The sequence below is a fragment of the Pleurodeles waltl genome, chromosome 9 (assembly GCF_031143425.1).
Source record: "Pleurodeles waltl isolate 20211129_DDA chromosome 9, aPleWal1.hap1.20221129, whole genome shotgun sequence".
Lineage (NCBI taxonomy): Eukaryota > Metazoa > Chordata > Amphibia > Caudata > Salamandridae > Pleurodeles > Pleurodeles waltl.
Genome location: NC_090448.1, coordinates 814,950,378 through 814,967,736, shown reverse-complemented (window position 1 = coordinate 814,967,736; position 17,359 = coordinate 814,950,378). Strand labels below are relative to the sequence as shown.

At 47.7% G+C, this 17,359-nt stretch overlaps 1 protein-coding gene across 4 annotated transcripts in view; it reads left to right on the top strand.

Annotated features, from left to right (window-relative positions):
- Positions 1-1,337: 1,337 nt before the first annotated feature.
- DPF1 (double PHD fingers 1) overlaps positions 1,338-17,359 on the top strand; it is a 467,038-nt gene continuing 451,016 nt past the window's right edge. For all 4 annotated transcript variants that reach the window (XM_069208087.1, XM_069208083.1, XM_069208085.1 and 1 more), the window contains exon 1: positions 1,338-1,453. In XM_069208087.1, the coding sequence (XP_069064188.1) occupies positions 1,422-1,453 (32 nt within the window). In that variant the 5' untranslated portion in view covers positions 1,338-1,421. The remainder of the gene's footprint in view (positions 1,454-17,359) is intronic.

The following is a 17,359-nucleotide window of genomic DNA, read 5'->3' as shown; positions in this document are numbered from 1 at the left end:
TCTCTTACCCTCAATTACGCCTTTCCCCCTTTCCTCATGATCAGCAGGGTATTGGCTCATGTCAGACGCCAACAAGCCTCTCTAGTGCTCATAGCCCCCTTTTGGCAATCACAAGCTAGGTTTCCAACCCTTTTAGAGCTGTCAATAGATTTCCCAGTGTTGATTCCTTCCTTTCCGAATCTGCTGCTAGACCCCTTAGGCCATCCTCATTCTCTCATTCTGGACAATGTGTTGACATTCTCCACATGGAAAGTCTCGGGCAATCCCGTTTTTTCCCTTGCATTTCGACAGACGCTTCACAATACATCTCTCAGTCCTGGGCCCCAGGTACAAAGAAAGCTTATCAATCAGCCTGGTCTATTTGGCACAGCTGGTGTCTGGGAAAACACATTGATCCCGTTTCAGCAGATGTAATTTTTATAGTGAATTTTTTAGCGGCAGAAGCGAGTAAAGGTAAGGCTTTCCGCATGAACAGTTAAACTGAGGTGTACATTAACTATGGCTAACTAATCTGAACACACGATGGTAAACTATAACGTAAAAATCGCAATCTGAGTAAGTGTATAAAATGTGCTAATTATTACTTGCTACAGAGGGACGTGTAATTTGAGAAGCATGTGTGTTTGTAAAAAAAGCACCGCAAGCTTCTGAAGGCCCGACCTAGTGGCTTTACCAATGTTTATTTTGATTACATGATGGTGGCGAATCAGCTAAAGCCATCAGCTCTACGTTTGATCTTAATAAGATGATTTTGAAATAGAATGAGTTGAAACGGTATTCCAACATTAGTTACATTTGCAGTGAAGGACATTCTAAGGTGTGAGAACCCAGTATGACACATAACAATAGCTAGGCACAAATTAGAAAAATTCCCTTTTAAAAATTAGAATCTGTAATATTGTATATTCGAATGCTTCGTTATGCATTATATTAAAGCACTAGTCCTCTTAGCATGTTGATAAAGTACCAACACTTAGCTTCTGCGATTATAGGAAAAGCCGCTTACATCAGTGACCTACTGTTTGCGCCTCAAACAGAATCCTCACATCTGCGCTCTGAAGCGTGAATCCCAATCTGCCAGCACCTTTCAGTAGGCCGCTGACCTTACAGTAGAAGCCACTGGCCAATCAAGCCACGGGGGAGGGCGGCGCGTCGACCTGTCATCCCTTTGCATGTCGGGAATTGTTGTCCGACACTCCCTTCCAGTCACTTCAGTAATCCAGTCCGAGACTACAACATCCAGTATCAAGGAGTACAACTGCTCATCACAAGGATCAGTGATTGGCTACATGCTTCTCATCACGGTCCCTGATTGGCTAACTCTTCCTAGCGCTGCCCAGAGAATGAATGAAATTGTACAGTAGCTGTCGCTGGAGGTGAGAGCCCGGAATCTGCAGCTGAGTGTGTTATACTGTATCAAAATGGCCACAGCCGTCCAGAACCCTCTAAAATCGTGAGTACCTGCTGCTCTACCACTGTCGTACACAATGCATGCACTGCACAGGCCACTGCGCACACCGAACACAGTCCACCGCAAACACTGCACTCTGCATGCACTGCACAGGACTCTACATGCCCTGCAAACACTGCAAAGGGTAATGTCAGGGAGTCATGATATGCACTCCACTCGGGGAACTACGAAAACTGCAAATACTGCAAACAGAGTATGGTAGGGGTGGCCCTCATACACAGCACTGCTGGGGAGACGTTGGACTGTGCGATACGGCATTTACTGTAGACAGGACACACTGGAAAAATTACACTGTACCGGCATGGTAAACTGCACTGCTGCTCTCTATACAAAGTGGACCGTGCACACAGCATCTTATGTACGGCACAGGGGCACATTAGGCACATAATGTTTTGCATACTGGGGACACTAACCAGACCACTAGCAATTGAGACACTGCAAACAATGCATCCAGCATGTTAGGGACACTGCATGCAGCGCTGTCACTGCCCCCAGAACATAGAAAATAAATTACGTTTGGCAACGAAGCTCAGCAGCATCAAAGGCACATACGGTGTTTACTCTCCGCATAATGCACTTAATCCAGTACACGCGAGGCTCTGTAGGCACTAGGTCAAAAATTCCATAAAGTGTTCACAACGGTACCGTCTGTACACGGGGAAGAGACACTGCATGCGCTGCACATGGTACAGCACTGCACTGCACATAATTAGCTGAGTAGACAGCGCAGACGGCATGCACAGGGTATGTCTGGGGCATCCAGCGCACATCTCACAATGGCACTGCTCAGCACAGCTGCAACCAGCGCGCTGCTCGCCTACTCCTTCCTGCAGACAGAGCCGGTGTTCTTGGGAAGTGTTCATATATATTGTACATTGTATTAGCATATATATATATATATATATATATATATATATATATATATATAAGCAGGCTCAGCTCACATCTGGCATTTATATAGACATGCGCATTAGATGTATGGATGAAGTCTGTTTAGGAAGATTTTAGAACGTGTGTCTTTTGCATTGCCTGTCAAGGCGTTTACAGACATACTGATCAGTTTTCTGTGATCTGCCACTTCAAACCTAGTACTTACACTCCTCGGACCATGCATTCTGCTGGTAGTTGCACTGTAATTGTATCGGGCACAGAACATTTCACTTCTGACCTCAGATCCGTTACATAAGTGTCTTTTGTACATTTCAGAGTTTGGGAATTGCTCTTTTTGGCAACGTTTTATCACCGATGTCCTTTTTCTGCATTCGCCTTGCATTTCGCACCCGGGCTGTTTCCCGTCATGTACGTTTTTTTCAGCCATCGGAATTTTTTGGGACACAGGCAACGAACAATGGCTTTGTTTGTGCAGTGGCATTTTTTCTCAGTCTGCTGTCATTCATATCTCCGACTGTCTGCTTTTTTTTTGCTCTGTGTTCTCTTGGATAGATGTATGTAATTCTCTGACGACGAATGCTGCCATTAATAATGAAAGAGAGCGCATCTCCCGCTAACAAAAAAGCGTTGATGAAGAATGAAATGTATTCTTTAAACTACGTCCCTTTCTGGGATAAAACAACATTCGGTGCATTCCACCTGCCGTGCAGTTGCAGCGCTTAACATGTGGCTAATACCTGCTAATACCCAGAGCACAGCTATTTGCTTTTCTATGAAAGCTTGTCTTATCCTAGCGCGCTCATCTATAATCTAAAAGGAAGGTACACGACATGAAAAAAACCTGACCAATCGCACGCCAGTGTTTTGCATATCTAGGCCCGACACGCCCGCCTCTTTCTGCAGACACCTGCCCTTGTAGCTACTCGTGGGATATGAAGTTCTACTGGGCATCTTATAGTTTTTTTCTGATGAAGGTGCAGACGCCTGGTCTGTGATGTTGCTAAAAAGGTGAGGATGGTCTTATTTAACGTTCATAACGTGTTTGGAGCTGAGCTGATTTCCTAGCTTTATTTAGAGGAAATAGGCTGTTGGTCGTCTTCTTTCAGTGACTTAAGGACTGGAAAGGGACGTGTTTCTGAGGTTAGAGTTTGCAAACTTTTTGTAGGGGTGCTGGAGTGATTTTGGGGACGCCTGGGGCGAGCCTAGGCCTAGGGATGATGCACAGATGTAATGTGTGTGTGGTGGGTGCCTGATGAAACAAAACTTTTAGGAAGGTGATGGGCTGCACGATTGCTCCTTTTCAGTGTCACATTTTATATTTTAAAATAAGTTCAACAATATGTATACACTGCCCAAACGAGGAGGTATTCTGAGGCACTCGGACAGGGGTGAGGACATAACAAATAATCATGGACTGTTTAATGATGTTGATATGAGTTAATTTGTAAAAAGTAAGCACAAGGACCACCAGTTTATTTTAAAAGCCTCCGCCGGCACTGCCAAATACCAGAGTTGCTGAATACCAAATTAACCTAGTCTTGATTCCAGTTCATACCTCTTTCTACCACCACCATAAACTTACGTCCTTTAGATCTCACTCTTGCACGTTCCTTTTTATACCTCCTTTCTTCCCTAATCACTGTTACTCTATCTTTCTCATTCTTTTTCTCAATTTTCTGTCTTTTTCTTGCTCTCGGTCAAAGACTGATGATGAAAAATAAGTGCAGACCCAAAACATAAGTGTTGGTGTCTACCACATGCACCGGTTGCAACAAATTAAGCGTTGTCTGTTAATTATATGTGAGTTTCTTTAGAGGGCTTTGACAGTGTATTTTGGGATCCCTGTATGGTGTAAGTGTCAGAGCTATACTAGGTGCTATTTTGAGGTTCAGTGAGAGTCCCTTTGTGAAATATCCAAGGGCTGCTTATGTGGAGCTGCATGGAGGGGTCTCGTGGGGGTTGATGTGTAGGGGATGACATGCTGGTATGGAAGAGACACTGTAGAAGCCTGTTGGGGATCTATGTGAATGTATTCTAAGGGCTACCCAGATCTATGACAGTTTGTTTGGGACTCTGTGAGGGTCTTTTGGAAAGTATGTGAGGGCTTGTTGAGGGTTGTGCGAGGCCCTGTTAAGAGCAATATAGTGATTCAACCAACACTAACTTACAGCAAAACACATGTAAAGAGAACTCATACAACCAAAACAGCCCAGATATTTCATCCGATGGATACCAGGGTTTGCAAACATCCCCAGTACCTCAGTTAATACATTTACACGTATACCTACTGGGCAATGCACAAGTCAAATAATCAGTATAACACAAACATATCACGGGTAGCCCTTTATTGCACCCAGCACACTTACAAATCATCAAATTACCAACAATAAAACATACATTGTACTTATACTGCTGCTAACGCCCTCTCCTGTGTATGGGAATTCTCAAAACCAAGCCATGAAGATCCTGACTCCATTGACACTATGAAACCAGGAGTTCTGCACTACATAAATATGTAACGGAACATACCTTGTTTACTTTTTTGTTTGTTTTTTAATTATATTTTATTAACTTTTGTTATCTTACATCTGTTTACTCTCTCATTGCAACATTTTGTATTCATTGTACATTTCTCTCAAACAGTTTGTATTTACAATTCGTACTGCTTTTAATTCTCTACTCAGATCCTGAACCTCGTATGTTTCCTTAGTGCTTTCATCAATCCCTGACTCTGGTGTGATTATCATATTTACATTTTGCATTACATTACTCGCCGGCCTGTGTTGCCTTTTGGGATCCCGTAAGTCAGTGGTCAACTTAGTTCTGTTCTGACCCATAACTTGGATGAGATACTAACAATAAGGGAGAGAGAGTGAAAATGTAAAAAGGAGAGCAACGGAGTTGAGAGGGCAAAAGAACAAAAATTAAGGTAAATAGACCAACAAACTAATGGTCAACATAGCGGCATTGTGTGGGTGGGACTTATTACTGGTACCATAAGACGACACGGGAACATAGGAGCATGAGAGGAAGGGCCAAGCCCCGGGCGCCCCAGCGTGCAGATAGGCAGGCCTCCACCTACTTTATCCCTCCCCTCTATTGGTGGTGTATAAAGTTGCTATTCGCTCGCTTCTGTACTACCTCAGTCAGTGTATTTTGATTATGTAAGTATTCGTCTTCAGGCCCCCACTCGGGAACTTTCCCTTGTGTCAGCTTCATGGGGTGTGCTGCTCATCCCTTATTTCTACCACGGGTGCTGTTGCCCTCTTACATAGACCTTCCCAGTGTGAGACCAGATCTTCCCGTTCTGGGGCAATGGGGACCTGTCGGATTCCTCTTGCTTCTTCTGCCTTCAAAACCTGCAGTTCGGCCCTGGACCATTTCAAAACGTCACCTTTCCAGTCAGTCTGTGAGGGGCTGCTCAGGGCCTTCCAGCCCTTCGCGATTAATCTTTTATAGAGTGCCAGGGCTAAGTCAAGGAATCTCCCTCTCACCTTCCCTTGCAGCGCAGCCGCCCTAAGGCCCAGTAAGCACAGATCAGGTGTAGGCGATAATTCTATCCCTAGTAACTGGGCCAAAATGGCAATCGTCCCTCTCCAACCCGATTGAAGCTCCGGGCACCCCCACACCATATGGTCAAAGTCAGCATCTCCCCCCCGACATCTCGGGCACGTCCTCGGGGTCCCCCGTATATCCAAAACAGTCGGTGTGGCGTCAGATATGTCCTATGAAGGTAATTGTACTGAATGTACCTTAACCGTGTGTTACGCGAGACCACTCGGGGATAAGCCAGTGCTTTATTCCATTCTGAGTCAGTTAATTCCCTCCCTATCGTGTTTCCCCACCTTTCTCTCAAGGATCGTAGAGGGTCCAGCATGGCCTCCACCTGTGCCCGGTATATCCTGGCGACCGCATGGTGTTCCGACCCCGTTGTCAGCAGTAGGTGGAGCACCCCGTGCATGGCTGGCTCTGCGTTTATCGTATCCCAATGGCTTTTCAGGGTGTGTATTATCTTAGCGAAGAGTAAGAACTGACCCCGGGGGACCCCCTCCAACAGTATGTCAGCGAATCCCTTCAGTACCCCCTCCTCGAAGAGTCCTCCCACTGTCTCAATCCCCGCGCCAGTCCAGGGGCCCAACCCCAGTTCTTCCGAATCCTTCCCTCCGGGCCCCACTACCAGTGCCGCCAACGGCAATGCTGGAGAATATGGCTGGCCCACTCCCACTCTTTTTGTGCATTTTTTCCAGCATGCAAATGCGATCTTTACCATTGCGCTGTTCTCAGGAAGGGCTATCTTCCTGCCTGCCATATGTGCCACTATCCTTGCCGTACCTATTACTCCCTGTGCAGTACAACGGTCTAGGTGTCCCTTGCCCGCTTGCCAGCCGTCCACCCACTGTAGCTGGGCCGCTAGGTAGTATGCCTCGAAGTCAGGAGCGCCCAGGCCGCCCATATGGGTTGGTCTACAAAGGGTCGTCAAGGCCGTTCGTCTGCGTCCGTCGTCCCACACTAGTTCCCTGAGGAGAGTATTCAGGTCGCGAAACCATGTCGGTGGGATCAGTAGTGGTAGGTTGGCAAAGTAATAGAGGAGTCGGGGAAGCATAATCATTTTGGCCAGTGCTACTCTGGCCATTATTAAAAGTTTTAGTGAACGCCAAAACCCAACCGACGATCGTAGGGATCTAAGTACCTTACCTAGGTTGCCGTCTCTGAGATCGCTAATCTCGTGGAATATTTGGATACCCAGATACTTGAAGGTCCGTGGAGCCCAGCTCAAATCCAGTGGGCACTCCACCGGGCGCGTGGATCCCTGCCTCATGGGGAACACGTATGTCTTGCCGCGGTTAAGGCGTAGTCCCGAAACCTCCCCAAAGTCCTCCAACGCCTCCAAAGCCCAGGGAAGACCGTTAGCTCCGTCCCTGAGGTAGATCAGGATGTCATCCGCATACAGGGAGACAATATGCTCGTCCGGGCCCCATTCAATCCCCTTACCCACCCCCTCTTCCCGCAGCTGGGCCGCCAGGGGTTCAATCGCTAATGCAAACAGCAGCGGGGACAGAGGGCACCCCTGTCGGGTTCCACGAAACACTGGGTACGCGCCCGAGATTGTCCCGCCCGTCCTCACTCTAGCCGTTGGAGACGAGTACAGCAGGTCCACCCATTTAACCCATTTCTCCCCAAGGCCCATTTTTAACATAGCTGCCCTCAGGTAGTCCCACCTAATCGAATCAAAAGCCTTTTCGAAATCCACCGCTAGTAAGACCCCGGCAGGGGGCTTCAACTCATCGGGCATGTACATTATAGAGAAAAGCCGCCTGAGGTTCAGGGAGGTGCTGCGTCCAGGGATAAAACCATTCTGGTCAGGATGTATCAATGTGGTCATGAGGGGGAGCAGCCGGTTGGCCATAATCTTGCTAAGTATCTTATTTTTTAAGTTTAAGTATCTTAAAATCACTGTTTAGCATCGATAGAATCACCTTCCGCCTCCTCACCCACGCACACAAAGCCCTACACGACCAAGGCCCGAGCTACCTCAACAGCCGAGTCAACTTCTACGCTCCCACGCGCCACCTCCGATCAGCCAACCACGCCCTCGCCGCCGTCCCCCGCATCCGAAGAGCGACTACAGGAGGAAGGTCCTTCTCCTACCTGGCCGCCAAGAACTGGAACTCCCTCCCGACCGACCTGCGCCTGACCCAAGACCACCTCTCCTTCAGGAAGAAGCTGAAGACCTGGCTATTCGAGCAGTAGCGGCACCCCCCCCCCCCCAGCGCCTTGAGACCCTACGGGTATGTAGCGCGCTTTATAAGTGTCATTGATTGATTGATTGATTGATTGATAACGGGCGGTAGTCAGTCACTGATGCTTCCCTATTGTTGGTTTTGGGGAGTGGCACTACCAGTGCCTCACGCAGTGTGTTAGGTAGTTCTCCACAATTCCACGCCTCTGCGTACATATCCGCCAGCTCAGGAATCAGCAGGGTTTTATATTTTTTGTAGAAATCCATGGGGAGCCCGTCCGTACCGGGGGTCTTCCCAGGGGCCAGTTGTGTTATTGCCTCATCTATTTCTTCCCTAGTCACTGGCCCCCCCAGGCTGTCTCTGACCACCGGGTCTAGCACTGCTAGAGGGATCTGTATTAGGAAATCATCTAGAGACCGTGTCTCCAATTCTTTAGGTCTTCTGTACAGGTACGTATAATAATCCCTGAATGCGTCATTAATAGGGCCTGGGTTAAGTCTGCGGTTCCCCCCTCTGTCCGATACATTCGTGATAGCCTCATTTCCTCCGCTCGGACGCACCAGCCATGCCAAGAGCTTCCCCGATCTGCCCTCCTCTGATTGTAGAGACGCTAGGTATCTTTGCATGTCATGGCATCTAAGCCTTTCCTCAGTTTGGGAGTGTTCTCTGCGGGCGCGGTCGTATTGTTCATCACCTTGTGTTGTTGGGCCTTGTCTCAGTTCCCCTTCGTGTATAATCTTCTCTAGGGCGGTTAGCTGTCTCTCTAGTGTATGCCTCACTCCTGCTGATTGCCCAAGGCAGAAACCCCTTGTCACCACTTTAAGCGTCTCCCATTCCACGGCCCTAGAAGAGGTGGATCCCTTGTTAGTCTCAATGTGTTCTGTCAGGTGGCAACGGAGCGCTTCCCTGTATGCCTGGTCCTCCAGTGCCGCAGGGGCCAACTTCCAAGAAGGTATAGGGGGTCTGTCCTGTGGCACCCTCAGTGTTAACAGTAGTGGGTTGTGATCTGATATTGTGCAGGCCAGGTATTCAGAGTGGGTCACGCCTCGTGCCAGGCCTGCAGTGCAGACTACCCTATCAATTCTGGTGTGTACCCGATGGAGGCCTGAGTAAAATGAGTAGTCCCTAATATCCGGGTGTCGCATCCGCCAGACATCCACTAAACCCCAGGTGCTCATCCACTCCACCAGCCTTTGAGCTATCTTAATTGATGTCGCCCCTTGTAGCGGCGGGGTGGATCTATCCATATCTATGTCCAATACTGCGTTGAAGTCCCCGCCTATTAGTACTTCCCCAGTGCGTTGTCGGGTGAGGTGTCTTGATAGGCCTGTCATGAATGAAGTCTGGTCCTGATTAGGGGCATAGATGCAACCCAACACTAATGGGGTCCCATGCAGTTTCCCCTCCAATATCACGAACCTACCATCTTTGTCTATGTTGGAAGAATCAACCGTTAGGGGGACACCCGCTCTTATCCAAATTAGTACGCCTCTTGCATAGGCTGAACATTCTGTGGCGAACACCTGCCCCCTCCATCTACGCCTTAGTTTCTCACCCTCCCCCGGTGCCAGGTGGGTCTCCTGTAGCATTGCTATCTGCACTTTCCTTCTTTTAAGGAAGGACAGGATTCTGTGTCTTTTGGCCGGAGTGACGGCCGGACCTTCCAGGTTATGAAATTGTAGTCAGCCATTTTAATCCTGTACTCTGGTGAGAACGGGCCCGGTGCACCCGGGGCACCGGCCGAAGCCCCCACACGCCCGCACCCCCATAGTGTACTGACGTCACCACCCATCTTGCCGACTGAACTCGTAACTGTAAACCCCAACTCCCCATCCCCAGGGCGCCTCCGGAACTGCAGGTAGCCCAGCAAACTGTGCAACAGTGCAACTTGTTCAAAAACATAACTGTCCTATTCGCCAGCCAAATCTGCAGGCGAAAGTCAAGTCTAGGGGGGTGACCAGGTCCGGAGGGGCCACATGTTTACTCACGGTATACCAAGTTCCCAGGTGCTGCTACTGTTCTGGACTATCAGAGTTCGTCTGCCGTTTGAGGTGTCACTCTCGGGGCGCAGGCCAAGCTCCCCGATTCTCCGGCGGAGGACATCACTGTGTCGTCAGACTCCACCTCAGAGCCATCTTGGGGGGACGTCTCTCCACCCACTCGGGCCGCCGCCTCGAGGGCTGCCTTCCTGCCCGTTTCTCTTTGCGTTTGTGTTGGCGCTAGTTGAGGGCGATCCCTGGGTCTCTTCCCCCTCGGGGCTCGGCGGGGCCTTGCCGCACTGGATTTCCCACGGGCGGTTTGATCCGTGTGGGACCCGTGCCCTTCGAGCCACTCCCATGCCTCCTCTGGGGATTGGAAAAATGTGGATTTCCCATCCATAATCACTCTTAGTCGTGCTGGGAATAGCAACGAGTACTGCATCCCTTCGTCTCGCAAGGCTCTTTTTACCGCTAGAAATGAAGCTCGTTTGTTTTGGACTTCTAGTGTAAAGTCTGGGAACAGTGTCACTTCTCCGTTTGCCACTCTGAACGGGCCCGTCTCTCTGGCTTTCTGTAGAAGGATGTCCCTGTCTCTATAGTGTAGGAGTTTAGCGATTACCGCACGGGCGGCCTGCCAGGGGCAGGGGGCCTCGCCGGTACACGGTGCGCTCGTTCCAGTGCGTAGAAAGGAGTCAGCCATCCAGGTGCGACCACCGTGCTGAGCCACTTCTCCAGAAATTCCACCATGTTCGACCCCTCTGACCCCTCAGGAAGGCCCACCACTCGCACATTGTTCCTTCTGTTTCTTCCCTCTGCATCTTCAGCCCGTTGTTCGAGTCTTGTCACTCTGTCGGTCAGGGAAGCAACCTCAGCTGTCGTGTCTTTCTGTCTTGACGCGATGTCTGCCAGTGAAGCTTCTGTCGCTTTGACTCTGTCCACCAGCTTATGGTGTTCCGCCCTTAGGAGCCCCACCTCAATTGCCACTTGGTTGATGTCGTGCCGTAATGTCGACTTTGTGTCCTCTATTGCTCCCAGTATCTTGTCTAGGGTGTCTTGTACTTTGGTTTGTGACTGACTCTGTGCGTCCGCTTCTTCGCCCCCAGCAGGCGTCATGTGGTCCATGGCTCTGTACTTGTGGCGGCCCTTGGGGGGCATCAGACCGGCAGGGGGGTGTACCACGGTGGGCACGGCCAGCAGTCCGGTCTTCTTCGTGCGTTCTGCTATTGGTCTGTCCCTCCGTTTTGGTCTCCAAAGGTTTAGTTGCTGTTCGCAGATATCCCCAGATTGAGTTCCAAGCGCCCCGCCGGCTAGTTCCGGCGTCCAGTTGTGGAGACAGTGGGTTCCATGCCCGTCTACGGTTGCCGGTTGTCACCCCCTTCGATGGCGTGTCTCTTGCTCATTGCTCCTGCCTGGCGTATCCTTTTTTGCATGCAGGATCGGGCGCTCGCCTCAGCCTCCGTCCGACCGTCTCCCTGTGCAGGGCATTCGTCCGTTCCCCAGCGCTTCGTCCTTTGCCGTAGACTTGTTTAGGTTCGCGCACAGCGGCCCCATTCAGGGTTGGTGGTGCTCCCAGGCTTTCAGCCGCTTTCTTGGTTTCTCATTTTGAGCGGACGCTTTCCCCTGTTTTGTTGAGTGGGCCCCTTTCAAAGCGGAACTTTTGTGGCCCTAGCCCCCCTTCAGGAGACCTCTTAATTGGCCCCCACAGGAGTCGGGGTGCCGCAGGTTCAATATTGCTCTCCAAAGTTCTGATCGGGCCCAGTGCGCCCCGCTCCAATCGGGGCTGGAGGCCTATGACCGTGACTGTTTCCCTGCCTCCAGGTAGGCATTGTTCTTTGGGGTGGGGCCCCTCCGTGGCCTCCCGCCCTTGCCAGGCATCTCGGGGGTCCTTACCCCGGCTGTTGGGCCCAGGCGCGGCTGTCGCCACACACGGGCCGCCCAATCCGATCCCAGGGCGGCCCGCCGCTTCATGCTAGGCCGCGGTCCCCCAAAGGGGGGATGGGCCGCAAACCTCTTCCCGCGTCGGGCGGCCCGCCTCTGTCCCTCGCTCACCTCCGTCCCGCGGTGAAAGATCGATCGCGTCGGCAACTCGTCGGCAGTCCGCTGCTCGTGCTCCGGTGAGAAATAGCCCGGGCTAGCGCGTTTAATAGGATTTTTGGCGCCGGCCCCTCCGGAGCCCGAGAATTAGACGTGCGCCATGCTCGACACTTTGGCCACACCCCCCACATACCTTGTTTACTTGATGTTAAATATATGTATACCTCTGTATGTATCAACTAAGGTCTTGTTGGGGAGGCGAGTGTTACTTAGGTGCTGGATAAGGGTGTTTTAAGACTATGAGAGCATCTACAATGGTTTTATGGAGGCCTGATTCTCAGTGGGTGATATGAACACCCTTTGATGGCTGTAATAATTTCTCGCGAGATGTATGAGGATATATTGAGGTTTTGCAAGCTGCATGAGGATATGTTGAGGTGCTGTAAGTGTTTGTTATTGTTTTTTTTATGGTCATGGGGCAATATGTTTCGCCTACTGGGAGAGTGCGTTTTTGGTTATGTCAGGGTCTCAGGCTTAATAGATGAGTCTGCTGTTTTGTAGCAGTATGGAGCAATCAAAATCTAGTGGCGTCGATTAGCTCCTGGGTATGGTAAATGTGTGCTTTCCAGATGTGATTACAAAGTACTGCTATCAGGCCTTGCAGTAAGAGTCTCTGTGTTAGGTCAGCAATGAGCAGCTTGATGCTAAAGTCTCTTTGGTCAGTTTTTCTTCGCCAAAGTCAAGGTGGCTATCCATAAAGTAGAAATGCAATTTAAAGTAGGCCTCAGTCCTCAATCCAATCAATCAAGCAAGCACATTATGGTTGCTTTTTAAAACAACCTCCATATTGTTCTTTATCTCAGCAATAATTTAGTTATAATAAATAATAAACACAAGAAAAGATAATTAGACTATTTATTGATCATCTTCTCTGTATATTAAAACGTTTACCCCATCCAACGAATAGGGACTGCCATTTCGATAAGTTTCTTGGGGTATATATATATATATATATATATATATATATATATGTTTAGCCTACCATTCTAAGTCATTTCTTCCTGTGACTCAACAATGCAGCAAAATGGTCAATTGCTGAAATACATTCTGTCATTCCAAAGCTTTTCATGTTATTTATTATGAATGTAGTCACATAAAACGCACTCCTTTTGCCTCGCTGTTGAAAAAACAGTTTCATATATGCATTAGTAGAAACTGTACATTTACAATGCATCAAGAGTATTTTAGCTTCTGCAGCGGGGAGTTGCCCACGTTTCATAGTTGGTTTAAGAACGGTGTGTTGGATGTCTGTTGCTTTTTAGTAAAGTGTCCAGTGGCCTCGGTTATGTAGCCATTTCTGTGTCATTTGTTTGTGGTGCAGGGTCAATAGTCCAAAATATCATGGTGGGCTCTGAAATACCTACAAGAGTTTACATTGTGGGCACAACAGCCCTTGACTGGACCCAGTGGGTCTAATATCAGTCAGTACCCAGGAGTTGCTTTCCGCTTCTGCTCAAGTATCTCTATTTTGACCTGGATATGGAATGTTTTTTTTATTGGCTGTCATTCTGGACTGTGGCCGTGTTCGCTGTGTGTGTGTGCATGTACCTTTAGATTTGCACTGTATAGTCTTGAACACCAACATTTTGACCACCATTTCAATGTGAGTTGATGTAATATTTTTTATTGGTTTCATATGCCTAGGGCTAAAATGTCCAAGGCAGGACACAGAAAGCAGTACAAGCCCTTAACTTGTGCCAAGGTTGCAGGTGGTGGGCAAAGGCAGTCGACTTTAGGGATTAGGACTTATGTACACCATTGGTCTTTAACCCAAAGCTAGATAGCGAAAGGCAAAAAACGAAGACGGGAGAAGGGAATGACAAGATGGAAAATGAGGAATGTAGAAGAAACTGCAAGAGTACAACCATGAGAGATGAAACGTAGTGTGGTGGAAGAAAGTGGCACGAGGTGGAATCAACCGTCATATTTGGCAATCCCAGCATTCACCAACGCCGCAGCAGACTCCTAAGAAAAAATTTGGGCACATTTTTTTATTTTATTTATAAATTAAGGAAGCTAAAACTTGTAGGGTTGTACGCTTGTCTTTGACGTATGAACAGAATGTATAAAATTATAGTTATTTTTCATAAGTGGGCGCATCGGTATTGTGTCCGGATCATGCACCATCAAAGATATTGCAGTTGCAACCAGCAATGAACAGTAGATAGTGACGTGTCTATCAGAGCAGGACGTGACTTGCCCCACCGTGGTTTCGGGGCCTACAATTGAGAATTTTCCATGGGCTGCCTAGTTGGTGAGAAGAAAGCAATTTTGTTTTATCTCTGCCTCATGAATGCATAATTTAGCTTCATAGAATTTGTCATGATGCTGGACTGAAACTTCAATCTCACACTGTAATTGCTAGTACTGTAAATGAACTCCTATTGCAATGCAAATTACAGAGGCACTACCAAAGGTGCCGTGCTTTCATGTAGAGACAATGCCCCGATATCCACTAGGACAATATAGTATGCACACCGACACAGATAATCGTTTTTGCCCTTCACAAAGACCTGCTGCCAGAACATGGCGGGGAAGAGTCCATGAAGGCCAATGTTTCCAAGTTCAAGGGTGCTGCTCAAGGCAGATAGATGTCAGGAACTTGATACATAGAAATGATCCTGCGAGATTGCTTCTGGGGATTACTGCATCAGTCATCTGTGTGTAACCTGGGTAGCACTCTTTCGAATTCCAGTGTAGGCTGCGCTGCCTGTATCGCCTTGAAGAAAACAAAGCAAGTTCCATTGTGTTTGCTGATATCGAGATCTACTGTTTGCAGCAGTACAGACTGCAAGCCAATGAAAGCAGCTAAGTGCAACTGAGAAATTGTTGGTCTTCCGCTCCTGAGCCCTTAGACCGTTCACTTTTTATAAATGTTGTTACCCCGTATGAGATGATCCATCTTGAATATAAATATGTTATTATTTTTGGCTTAAAGTTGGATTAGTGGTGTATTTATCTCATTGAGGTAGCAATTTTCTGTAAGATTTTCTGTGCTAGATAAATCTTTTGCATTCTGACATCCACTTTCAGTGCAGTAGTCCCTAGGTGCTAGTTTATTTTGTGCATCATCCCAGTGCGCACATGTGGTGCTGTGGTTTGCATCAAGTAAGGATACAGCAACAATGTATATCATATATAGCATGAGTTTGGAGCAGGACTGCCTCTATGCACTTGGGCCTTAGGGCCTGTGAAATGGCTAAGGCTTGAAGGCCCCAGAGGCTAATGTCTTCTGTAGCAGTGGAAGATCCAAACACACCCTGGCGATGGCAGTTATGCCTTCTCAGTGGGTGAGTTAGAGCTGTGGCAGGTATTGTCAAAAAGTAAGCAGTCCAGGAAATTGCCCATTTCCATGCCCAGGAGAGAGTATTGGCCATTTGAGGGATGATGGAGAACTTGAATTTTCATTCAATAATCACATATTATGTTTTAGGTCTTTCCAAGTTCTGTTTAATGTTGTGTTTGTTTTTGAGGTTGCCTTATGCACATTGCCAAGACGATGGGTGAATATCTGCTCTACAAAGTAAATATAATGTAACATGCTAGCCTATTGTTCACTAGACCTATGAAAGGCCACAGGTCAGGTGCTCCCTGATGATCCTTGATGAACACACCGAACAGAGGGCCTGATTATGACTTCGTCACAAATGTGACGGATATCCCACCCACTGTTTTAAAAGTTCCATCGGATATAATGGAACTTGTAATACAGCGGGCGGGATATCCGTCACGTTTGTGACAGAGTAACCCATCCACTAAGGTCGTAATCAGGCCCATAGTTTCTTTTTGAGCAATAAGTAAGCAAATGCACACATTTAGATCTACTGTATGTGAGTACATTTGATGTAATGGTATGTGCAAGTATAACCTCTTTCCCCCATTTTTACGGTCCTGAAGCATTTTCAGAATCCTGCCACCGGTGGTTAATTTTAGCCAGAACTTGTTTTCCTCATCAGGCTTTCACCCAGAGCAAAAGAGAGAAAAATGCAAAGGGGGAAAGAAAAGGGAAGAAAAAGATGGAAAAGCCATGGCAAAGCAAGAAATTAGGGATGAAAAAGAACATGAACGTGAGATAAAGGTCTAGAGAGGGGTATTTGCTGGTGGACGTAAGAGGCATGAGATGGAATGAAAAGTAGGTCTTCCGCAATATTCAAAGCGACGACTGTCGATTTCTGAACAAAACTTTGAACTTCCGTATTAGTGATTCACTGGTCTCTTAAATGAACAATTGCTGTGCTGCATTCAGTTTGGGCCTCAGTCAGTCTATGGATCCCAAGTGTTACTCACTGCTTTTTAGATCTAATGTGACAGAACAGCTGTCTGAAATACCGGTTGTTACTAATTCTTTAAAATATACACAAGGAGGGCTTTAACACCACCCAGAGTAGTAGTACAGTCGCACCTCATGCCACTTACTGGCTGTTAGGTGAATCACTTGCTCCATATGGATTTTTTGCTCACATTGCAATACATGAGCGACGATTTTACATCTCAAAATTTCATTGACTCATCACACAATAATTTATCTCAGATGTGCATTCTATGCAGAGAGCAATCATATTATTTTGTTCTGTGCACAGGGCTTTTTTCAATATTTAAGTCTGAAATCAAAGTGCAGGCCAGGCCTATTGGCCAAGTCAGTATTTCTCATATAATGTTTAGCCGCTTAGTTCAGCAGTCTATTATAATCGTGTTGAAGCACCATCACTATTAACCTTTGATTTTAAGAAATGACAATAATCATTGTAATCATGGAATGGAACATAGAGCTGACTTATAAAAGGTAAGAAGTAGCGCCCTACATTTCAGGTTAGTACACCTCCCCTGAACATTAGGTATTGTGGTTCATAAGCAGGGCTCACTTAAGGATGATATGGGTCATGCTTAGAACAGGCAGCCATTTCCATCAGATTGCTGGTACTGTGGGTGCTGGGTGTTTTTATTATAAACGCTGGTGATACAATGCTATGAGAGACCCATAATCCCAGTTGAGGCAGCCTTTCTCTACAAAACTGGAGATCACAAGAAGCCATTTTCGTTGCCTGCATTGAGGCCTGTGGCATCCTTGCAATGCTACTGTAGGCCTCGTAACAGTACTCGAATCAGCAGATTGTGTGTCAATGCCCTTGATGTGTTACCAGGATCCCTGTAAATCTGGTAGGAAGGAGTTCGTAGATATTCTG